General features: G+C 36.0%; 1 protein-coding gene across 7 annotated transcripts in view; it reads right to left on the bottom strand.

The window, feature by feature from the left end:
- Ssh2 (slingshot protein phosphatase 2) overlaps nucleotides 1-11,939 on the bottom strand; it is a 263,454-nt gene that overhangs the window by 25,563 nt on the left and 225,952 nt on the right. For all 7 annotated transcript variants that reach the window (XM_048793533.1, XM_048793526.1, XM_048793551.1 and 4 more), the window contains one exon: nucleotides 2,042-2,088. In XM_048793533.1, the coding sequence (XP_048649490.1) occupies nucleotides 2,042-2,088 (47 nt within the window). The remainder of the gene's footprint in view (nucleotides 1-2,041; nucleotides 2,089-11,939) is intronic.

The raw sequence follows: 11,939 nt of genomic DNA, 5'->3' as shown, positions 1-11,939 counted from the left end.
AAAAAAAAAAAAAAAAAAAAAAAACAGGCCTGTATCTTACTCCAAAGAATCAATGTGAGATCCATAACCTAACAGCTTCTCTTTCTGTTAGTAACATTAACAATATCAATTTTTGTTAGAAGTTATCTGTATAATATCAGGCTATTAACATGTATCTGAATAAAAAAAAGAGAAAAGGATTTTTTTACCTGAATATCAAGTATGTTTATTCCAGATATAACAGCATTTTTTTGCTATTTTTAATAGCATAGATAATATTTTTAAGTTATTATAATTGACAAGTTTAATTGTTAATAACACCATTGTCCTATTTTTCTAAATGCCAAATTGTTAGGTTTGCACTATTACTCTCTTAAACTACATGAAAGGCAAATGAGGTCAGGCCTGGGAGGGACAGAGGAAAGTTGGACTTGAAACTCCTTTAACTTTATCTGGCAGCATTCCTGGCTGCTATGGCAGCAGATGTGTCTGAGGATTCTCCCATACAGACAACGCTTGCAGAAAAGGGTTTCTCTATAAAAAAATTTCTTCTATTTCTTCTCTGACTGTACCATCTCAACAGATATTAGGGTTGAGTTTACCAGAGGTTGTTTTTCCTCAGTGCTGTGTGGACTTGAACATCACTAGTTTACTCCAACAACAGAACACAGATTAACTCACTTCTCTACGTAGAAGCTGCTTTCTTCTGAGAACCATATGTGGGGTTCTACAAACCCATTGTCTGAAGTCAAAGAAATGACTACAGAAAGAAAGCCACAGCTAACCAACTCTATGGTTAAGGCCAAGTAGCTAAAATTTTTCTGAGACATGAATTCAATCTGTTTTAACTTAGTATCAAAACCTCTTACTAGAAGGGATTTTTTAAAATTTGAAAGTCAAGCACATGGTAGGAGTGTAAAATTGTATGACTACTGTGGAAAATAGTCTAGCAGTTCCTCAAAAAGCTGAACACAGTTACCACATGACCCAGGAATTCCTCTCCTAGGTGCAACCCAAGAGAAATGGGAAACATGTCCACCCCAAAAGTTAGACACTATGATCATAGCAGTTTCATTTGTGATAGATAAAAAGTAACTATCTGTCTGTGACAGACATTAGCAGTTTCCAGGGATGGGGGAAGAAGGAAAATGGAAGTGACCAATAAAGGCTATAGCTGTCTTCTGGGTTGAAAAAAAAATGTTCTAAATTGCCAGGCATGGTGGTGCACACTTGTAATTCCAGCAACTTGGGAGGCTGAGTTAAGAATTCAAAGCCAGCCTCAGCAACTTATTAGCGAGAAAGTTGCAACTCAGTGAAACTCTGTCTCTAAATTGGTGAATGGGTGAATTGTATGGTATATGAGTTATACTTCAATACAACTAAAAAAAAGGCAAGTGTACTTCTCTTATTTTCTTAAAATAAAAACAAACAATCTCCCACATCCGATCCCATACCTCAGTAATGGATCATGACATTACCTACCTGGCTGGCCAGAAAGGGATTTTCAATTCTTTTCATTACCTAGTTTCAAACAGCCCCTGCCAATTTGTACTAGCACTCTGAAATTTTTTTGCCATCTCAGCAGTAAGTGACTCCATATGGAGCAGCACTTTACTTGGGGTTAGGTTCTAAAGTCAATAGGTTGTGTGGAAATGGCTTTATTGCCAAAATTACACTTGAAAATCCCACAAATCATCCACAGGGGGCAGAACACATGATTGGGGGGGCGGGGAGTGCTAGGGATCAAACCCAGGGCCCTGTGCATGCAAGGCAAGCACCCTACCAACGAGCTATATCCCCAGCCCTACATTTGATTTTAAAGAGCACCAAAGACTTACATATTTATTCTTAAAAGTCTTCCATTAAAATGGCTGATCTGTCTTGGAATGAAACAGGAGCAGGTGGAAAATTGCCACTTTTAACTTTTATTAGATTACACTTGATTAGAATCAGTAGGAAATAACTCTTAAGATTAAAATCAACCACTGATACTATGATAACATAAAGACTAAATAGGGGCTTTTGTCACACAGGAGAGAAAGCAACTGCTTTGTGTGCTTACCCTCGGTTTTGTAAGTCCTCTAAGTTGGAGGCGTTCCATTCTGAGCCCTGTGGAGCAAAGAAGACAAGGTTAGGGAGTATTAGCAACTCAACTAAATACAATACTTGAAAAGGAGTACTGTGGAGGAAGAAGTAGAGCTTCTAAAAAGAGAGCCAATAATATCTATACAGTGCAGGCAATTTAATTATTATATGTCGTTTTCACAAATAATAGTTATCTTCATTTTTATAGATAAGAGGTACTTATAAAATTCAAATAATTTTTCCTCAAGATCATAAAGGAGGAGAGATACCTTTGACTAATCCGATCTAAGCTAGATATGAATGTTATGACCAAAGCAGCATTATTATGAATTAAATCTAGATTTGATTCCAAAGACCACAATTTCTAGTGTAGTATATTCCCTCTAATAAGTTGGGGGGCAGGATTATGAGAGTGTGGCAGAAGAGAATAAAATAGAAGCTCTGTTAAAGAAGGGAAACATGATGCTCAAAAACTTAAGACAGAGGGCTGGGGTCGTAGTTCAGTGTAAGAGCACTTGCCTTGCATGTGTGAGACACTGGGTTTAATCCTCAGCACCACAAAAAATAAATAAATGAATAAAGGTAGTCTGTCCATCTACAACTAAAAAAATATTTTTTAAAAAATTTTAAGATGGATGAACAGCAAACTCAAAGAAGAGGGGATCCTGTAAATTATCTGGAAAGCAATCAATTGCTGATATTTTGCCACATTTACTTTCTCTTCCTCTTTTTTTTCAATACATATCACACATTTCCCCTGAACATATGAAAGCAACCTGAGTATATGATATTTAACACTTGAAAATGTATCACCTAAGAACATTTTTATGTAACACTATTATCACATCCAAGAAACATAACCCTAATGCAATAACAACCTAACACATGATCCATATTTTAATTTCTACAACTGTTCCTGGAATGTCTTTTTTAATTGCTCAATCAAGAATCATACTTCACATGTGGTTGCCATGTCTCTATTCTCTAATCTAGAACAGTGCATCTTTGCTTCTTTTTTAAAAGTTTGTGTCCCCCACTTTTAAAAAAATCTTTTATGTATTTGATATCTTTGTAGACTCCAGATACGTTGTCTTGGAGAACTCCCTACAATCTGGATTTGGTGATTAGATTCAGGTCAAACATTTTTGACAAGACTGTTACAAGGGTGATGTTGTATACTTCCTACTGCATCAAATCAAGAGGCACATAAAGTCAGTTTGTCCCACTCTTGGTCATGTGGAGTTTGAACCATATTGCTCTACTGTAAAGATTTTTTTTTTTTTTTACAATTAGTAATACATGGGTATTAGTCATCTTTGAAGTTCTGTGTACATACTGCTTTATAATAACTTTTACTTTTATAATAACTTGGATATAGTATGAAAATAATCTTGCCCAAATCAATTACTGGAAGTTACAAAATGGTAAACCTTCTGTATGACAGAGCTAGTATTCTTCTATAATCAAGAGAACTTCATCTAACCATTCCTCCCATCCTTTTTTTTTTCCTTTCAAAAAGAGATACTAGGGATTGAACTGAGGAGTGCTTAACCACTGATTATATGCCCACACCTTTTTATTTATATATTTTTTGAGAAAGGACTTCGCTAAGTTTTTTTGAGGATGGCATTGAAATTATGATCCTCCTATGTGGGATTATAGGTATGTGCCACCACATTCAACTTTCACCCTCTCTTTTAGAGTGTGATTATGATCTGGACACTGGGTTTATTTTTTATTTAGTATGTCATAATCCACAACATTATTATTTTTTGACACTCAAATTGTCCTGAATTTGGTCAGTAGGAATCTCATCAAACTGGTTCTTTCTGGTATGACCTCGTTAGTCTTTGAGAACTTCCTTGCTTTTTGGTTCAAAGAGTTGTTCCAGATTCACTTTGTCAATGGAATCACCATTTCCCCCAAAGAACCCTGGTTTCTTTTAGCAAAGAATCATATTTTGAAGTCAAGATCTGGGCAACTTATCATTGCTTCTAAAACTTTCCAGTAGACAAAGCTAGGAAAAATTCATATTCAACACCGTAGGTTTCTTTCTTTCCCTCTTGCCCTTTACCCATCATTTGTATCTCCCTAACCACAGTGAGAACCCTTAGTTAATAACTTATTTGCTCTCCTTACAAAATAGATTTAACAATGTACACCAATACCATCACAACAACAAATATTAAGTACAAATTTCTTTGTAGGTATCATGCTTACAAGTTATTTTAATTAATTTCTTTCTGTGAAGTCTTCAAAATGATATACGTTTGGGGTAATTTGTTTCATATTTGCATTGAATTTTAGGGCAGGCTTTCCCCATTCTTTTCTATTTATTAAAAAAATAAATCTAAAACTTTTACATGGTTTAAAGTAAAAAAAAATTACTTAAAAGCTTGGAAGTCTTGCTCCCATATCTATATATCTTCAATTCTCATGAGTGATCATTTTTATTGATTTTGATTTATTCTACTTACATTCTATTTTGAAAAAAAGCAAATACATACTTATTACCACTTCTTACTCATATCACCAAATTAATACACTATATATGATTCTTTGTTCTTCACTTTCCAATGTATCTTTTTTTTTTTAAAGATAGAGTGAGAGAGGGAGGGAGAGAGAGAGAGAGAATTTTTTTTTTAATATTTATTTTTTAGTTCTCGGCGGACACAACCATCTTTGTTTGTATGTGGTGCTGAGGATCGAACCCGGGCCGCACGCATGCCAGGCGAGCGCGCTACCGCTTGAGCCACATCCCCAGCCCTCCAATGTATCTTTGAAACTATTCCTTATATAGTAGTTTAAAGAGATCTCTCTTATTCTTTCTTACTTCTGCACAATACTTCATTAGGTAATGATATAATATTTTATTCAAATAGTCTCCTATGAGTGGTGTTTAATTTTTGTGGAGGTGGGACTGCTGGCTAAATTAGTTTTGTTGGATACTGCTAAATTCCCCTCCTCAGAAACTGAAACAATTCTACATTCTCACCGGCAATGTATAAGCATTCCACTTTGCTCATGGCATTGCCAACAAAATGTGTGGTTAGGCTTCTGAATTTTTGCCAATATGATACATATGAATTGATATCTCAGGGTAGCTTCATTTATATTTCTCTACAAGAAAAAAAAATGAACAATTTTTCAATGTTTGGGTCAATTTTCAATCTTTGGACCATTTTTCATACCCTTTGAAAAGGCAAATATTTTAAAATATGACTTTACCTATTTCAGAATTATATGCACCAAATAGAACTTGGCATCAGAATGCCTGAGTTCATGATTGTGGAAACCCACCTTGCTCTACCCCTCCTCCCTCTCCAACCTGCTGCTTGCTTGCAGGACCTGCTGCTTGCTTGCAGGACCTGCTGCATCTGGCCAGGAATTCAGAAGGATAGGGCGGGACAGATTGAGTTTGGAGACTGAACCCAAGACTAGGAAACGAAGGGGCTGCAGGTGACATAGGGGACTAAGAATTGGCTCCCCCACCACATAAGTGGAACCCAGGGAAGATCCCTGAGGTATAGTCTTCCAGTATAAACTGGCAATTACTAGGCCCTGGAGGTGTGCTGATTTAAAATCTCCAGACCAACTGGCATTCATTGAAGAGCCTGGAGCCCACCTAAGCCTACACCCTGCCTCTAGGAATTCTGCCTACAGGATTACTGCTCTCACTCCAGCAATTCCGAGGGTATAGTATCACATTACAGAGGACCCCCACCTAAAACTGCTGAGAAGCTGAGAATCCTTTGAACTCCAATGAAAAGAAATCTTTAACTTTTCATAGAAATTTTTTTCTCTTTTCCTTTCCCTGTTTAATTGTGACCTTAATGGTACATGGACATTTTTTTTTTTTTTTCATTTCTACCATTTCTAAAGCCAGTCATTTTTCATGGATCAGTTTTTTTAAGGACTAAGATGTTTGATTAGTATATTTTAGTTTTAATTCTACTTTATTTTTTTAATATTTATTTTTTAGTTGTAACTGTACACAATATCTTTGTTTTTATGTGGTGCTAAGGATTGAACCCAGGGCCTTGCATGTGCTAGGCGAGCGCTCTACCCTGCTGAGCCACAATCCCAGCCCCTTTAATTCTACTTTAATTACACGTTTTCACTTTTCTGTTTCCCTTGACGCTTTCTCTTTTCTTCTGCTAACAGTCAATCTCTATTGTTCTTTCACTCTTCCTTTAATTTTTCACTCTATCTTGTCTCCTCTTCCCTCATAATCATCATATCCTCTATCACTTCTGTTCTCCCCTGTTCACCATTTGAAATTGTAAACCCTTTTCCAAACTTGCTGTTTTTATTGCAGGCAATAATTGATCACATCAATTCTGTTCACTGTGATAATTAACACTGTAGCCATCATAGTAGGAACTATTTGGTTTAATGCTGTATACTGTTTGCATTGGTTGTTATTATTTGTCCTCCCCTAAATAGTAAGGTACTGAAAACCTTCAGGGAGACTACAAATCCAAAGGGCAGAAATTCTACTACCTCAGATCCACTCTGCTGGATGGGTAGACACACAAACAACATGACAGAGCAAGGGAACAAATTGCCCCAAACAAACCAAGGTACTTCAATACAGAATCTAATGATACCATGGTGGAAGAAATGTCAGGGAAGAAATTTAGAATGTATGTAGTTAAACTAATCTGTGAGGTAAAGGATGATGTGAGGACTGATGTCAGAGACAAAACACAGGAAGTGAAAGATCACTTCAATAAAGAGAGATTCTAAAAAAAAAAAATCAAGAAGAAATCCTCAAAATGAAGAAAAATCAAAGAATTCATTGGAAAGTATCACCATCAGACTACACCACTTGGAAGACAGTGTTTCAGGAATGAAGACAAAATATATAATCTTTTTTTCGTTTTTTTTTTTTTTTAATATTTATTTATTAGTTTTCGGCAGACACAACATCTTTGTTGGTATGTGGTGCCGAGGATCGAACCCGGGCCGCACGCATGCCAGGCGAGCGCGCTACCGCTTGAGCCACATCCCCAGCCCAAAATATATAATCTTGAAAACAAAGTTAACCATGGAGAAAGATGTTAAGAGACCATGAAGAAAACTTGGGATAACCTGAAAAGACTAAATTTAAGATTTATCAGGACAGATGAAGGCTCAGAGTACAAACCAAAGAAATGTACAATCTTTTCAATGAAATAATATCAGAAAATTTCCCAAACCTAAAGAATGAAACAGAAAATTAAATACAAAAGCTTACAGGACCCCAGATATACAAAATTACAACAGACCCACACGAAGGCACATTATTATGAAAATGCCTAACATATAGAATAAGGATAGAATTTTAAAGGCAGCCAGAGAAAAACAGCAGGTAATGTTTAGAGGGAAACCAATTCAGATATCAGCTGATCTCTCAACTCAGACCCTCAGAGCAAGGTTTTGGAATAATATATACCAAGCTCCGAAAGAAAATGGATGCCAGCTGAGAATACTCTACCTAGCAAAATTAAGCTTCAGAATTGACAATGAAATAAAAACCTTCCATGATAAACAAAAGTTAAAAGAATTCACAATTTGAAAGCCTACACTACAAAACATTCTCAAACAAAATATTTCATAAAGAGGAAGTAAAAGTGAAAACCAGCAAAGGGAGGAACTAACTAGAAGAATAGTTAATTGATTAAAGAAGAAACTAATTCAAAGTAAAAACTAGAAATAAATCAAAATGGAAGGGAATAAAAATCATTGCTCAATAATAACATTTGTGGGAGGCTGCCATGTCATGTGACCAGCACTTTCCTTTCCTGATTGGTGAGGCTCTGTTGGTCACTTCCCCGTGACCTGGCCTCATCAAAGTGGCCATAAACCGTGGTCCTGATCTTGAAAGTCATAAAATATCGCCAAAAGTATCTTCATGCATGGGCATGCGTTCCTACAGCCCCAGGGGTTAAGTGCCCCAGGGGTTAAGTTACCTTACTTGACCTTGTAACCCCGACCCTCTTGATCTTTATTGGATGAAACTTTCTAAAGAATGAGAGTCTCCCAAAAGTTCGTTCTCTCTCTCTCTCTCTCTCTCTCCAGCCTCTTGTGACATTCCTTGCTCTCCCATTTGAGGAGCTTGAGGCCGAGGGCGGAGGAGCCATCCTGGGCTTAAATTAAAGGTAAATTGTGTCTGTGTTTTATTTGATACCTTCGGAAATTCACTCTAGTGACCCCTAGTTTAGTTGGCCTGGTCTAGGGTGGCAAACATTGAACGTAAATGGCCTAAGCCCATCAATCAAAAGACACAGAGTGGCAGACTGGATTGAAAAACAAGACCTAACAATATGCTGTCTTCAAGAGACTCACCTTATAGGCAAAGACATTCACAAACTGAAGGTAAAAGGATGGGAAAAAAACATCATTCACATGGATCTCGTAAACAAGCTGGGGGTTTCTACCTTCATATCAGATAAAGTGGACTTCAAAAGCCAACGTTAATCAGAAGGGAAAAGAAGGACATTTCATACTGTTTAAGGGAATGATACATCAATGAGACACAACAATCATAAATACTTGTGCCCAAACCATGGAGTATCTATGTGTATCAAACAAACCCTTTTCAGTTTCAAGAATCAAACAGACCAACACAATAATACTGGGTAACTTTCACATGCCTCTGTCACCACTAGTTTTGTTTCCTCCAAACAAAAACTAAATAAATAAGTTATAGCTGGGCACATTGGTGCATGCCTGTAATCTCAGTGGCTCAGGAGGCTGAGGCAGGAGGATCGTAAGTTCAAAGCCAGTCTCAGCAACTCAGTGAGGTCCTAAGCAACTCAAGGAGACCCTGTCTCTAAATAAAATTTAAAAGGGCTGGGGATATGCCCCTGGGTTCAATCTTTGATACCAAAAAAAAAAAAAAAAAAAAAAGAAGCTAGAGAACTAAAAAATACAATTGATAATTTACACTTGACAGACCTTGACAGACCTATATGGAATATTTCATCTGTCAATGACTGAATACACTTTCTTCTCAGCAGCACATGGATCCTTCTTTAATACAGACCATGTAATGTAAGCTACCATATGTTAGCATGCAACTGTAATATTACCTTAACATAATTTTAGCATCTGTAGGATTATTTTGATAGCTCCCTTTCCATTGATATTAATTCATGTGTTCTTACTTTTTCTTGATTAGACTTGTTTCACTTTTATCAACCTTTAGCTATATTATTTCTTCTCTATTTCACATATTTCTGCTCCTACTTATTTTTTCCTTCCTACTACCTAATTTAAAAATAATTTGTTTGTTAATCTAGCTTTTTTCTGATACTAGTACTTTAAGTTATTAATGTTCATCTGAGTATTGTTTTATCCCAGAGATTCTGATATTTTAAGCTTTTATTATTACTTAATTTAATACACTTTTTATTTACTTTTCTTGTGTTTTCTTCCTTGATCTGTGAGATATTTATAAGTGTGCCATTTAATTTTGAAGTAGTTGACATATGGGAGTGAAATTCTATATATATATATATCTTTTTAAAAAAAAAAACTTTCTTTTTAATTGTAGATGGACACAATATCTTTGTTTTGTTTATTTTATGTGGTGCTAAGGACTGAACCCAGTGCCTCACGCATGTTGAGGCAAGCACTCAACCACTAAACTACAATCTCAGCCCCTACATATCTTAAGGTGGTTGATTTCTAATATAATAAATCATGCAGGAAACACAGTCTGCATGATTTCAAATTTAAAAAAAGGCAAATGCTTTTTATATTGATTATATTGGCTACATGTGTCAAAACTGATAAAATTTTATATGTCAATAATGTGCATTTATTATATTTCAATTTTGCCTCAATAAAGGTATAAAATTTTTTAAAAAAGAAGACCTGAGTTCAAGTTCTGACTCTCCTCTTACTGTGGGACAAAGTTCAAATGTTTGAACTTTCTCCCTTTTCTTATCTGTAAAATGAATATCCTTTCCACTCCAGTCCTTTTACTTAATGGGTACCTTTCCCTCAAATTATGTAAAAGTTTATCCCCTATTAATATGAAGCTGGGTGTGGTGGCACAAGCCTATAATCCTAGCAACTTGGGATGTTGAGGTAGGAGGTTTGCAAGTTTGAGGATAGCCTCAGCAACTTAGCAAGACTCTGTCTCAAAATAAAAAATAAAAAGGCCCAGGGATGTAGCTCAGTGGTAAAATGCCCCTGGGTTCCATCCTCGGTATAATTAAGTAAGTACGTAAGTAAGTAATAAATACGTAAGTAAGTAGTAAGTAAATTGGAAACTTCCTCTCTACCCAGAATCCTTCTCTAGATACTGTTATTTCTATCTTTCCTTTATAGCCAAGATGCATAGAAAGATAGTCTAATGCTTCCTCTACTTCCTTATTTCCTACATGTCTCAACCCCTGACAGTCTGGCTTCAGCCCTTATCACTTGTGCTAATGTTAACTGGTGATCTCTCCTAATTGTCTAATAAAGGGTCACCTCTGTATCCTCATTCTACTGGATTTCTCTAAGTATCTCTCTGATGTGGTTCAGACAATCCAAATACCTAGTCTCATTCCTGGAACAATAAAAAGGATCAACAAATGTTTGTTGAACGAATGATCAAATAAGTAAATGAAGCATTTAGAAAACTGCCAACTGTTATATAAACACTATCATATTACAATCAAACTGTTGAACAGGGAGATCTCAAGGACACTGTGCTGAAGTTCCATTTAAGAAAACATCATTTGACTTATTAGGTGAAAAAAAAAAAAAAAAAAAGGAAGGTTTTGAAGGTTCTGTGCTCAACCTTAGAAACCTAGCCCCCATACTAGAGAACTACAAAGGACTTCAAGGAGGCAGACACCAAACAATAAGGGTCAAGCAGCTAAACTGGAGCCAGGGAAATGTGACCACTTCACTTCTAAATTTAGAACTCTGTCCAGTTAGATGGAAATAACCATGGTGTGATGGGAATAGTCCACAGTATTACCTACCTGTCCAGGGAGAATTCAATCTACAATCTACAGTGACCCCTATCCAGAGGCAAAATAAATTGAAAACACTGGCTGCTGACTCAGTGAAGCCCACATAAAGTGACTTGGGCTGTGGGTAGGGTGTTGCTTCAGGCTTAGTCTGAAAGAACTGGAATCAACTTGTAATTACTTTTCTGTCCTCTATACAGGAATTTCAGATGCCTGGGATCTCCACAGAACAAATCTTTTTTAAAAATTTTTATTCTTTAACCTCGGGCTTTTCAGGCTTATAATGACATAATTCCTTAGGGATTTTTACTTTGTTCTATATAATTATTCAAAACAGAATCTTACAGAAATGTAAAATGATTACGGCTATAATATATTTTTAACTAAGTTCATTTCCATCTTTCACTCTGATTTCTCCCACACTGTGCACCAACACAAAGACCCAAGTAACTGATTTCTTTTCAAATGATATCCTTAGGAAATAGCCCTGGTGTTTAGGAAATACTCTAACAGTTCCAAGAAAAATAAGAGAACACAGTTACAGCAGATAAGGAGTATACTGGGGGTTCTGTTAGGATAAATACAACTTGACATAATCTCCAAGGACAGGTATCCTTGTCCATATCTTATTTATCATATTATACCTACAACTTCCATGATGTAAGAGTCATATTACTATGATACCAAGCATATACTATTAACTTTTCATTCTAAGAGAATTTTCTGTTACATATCTTCAGTACAGAGATAAAAAGCAGGAATATGATAAAAATAACTCACTTGATTACTGTCTCATCTATTCATACACTCTCCATTTCTCTGCACCTAAAGTAAAAGTAACTAGTTTGAGGCTGAATTTTTCCATACTAGGGATTGAACCCAGGGCACTTTACCACTTAGCTACATTCCCAGCCCTTTTAA

Source organism: Marmota marmota, unplaced genomic scaffold, assembly GCF_001458135.2.
Source record: "Marmota marmota marmota unplaced genomic scaffold, marMar, whole genome shotgun sequence".
Lineage (NCBI taxonomy): Eukaryota > Metazoa > Chordata > Mammalia > Rodentia > Sciuridae > Marmota > Marmota marmota.
Note: the sequence above shows the minus strand (reverse complement) of the source record. Positions and strands in the feature narration are given on the sequence as shown.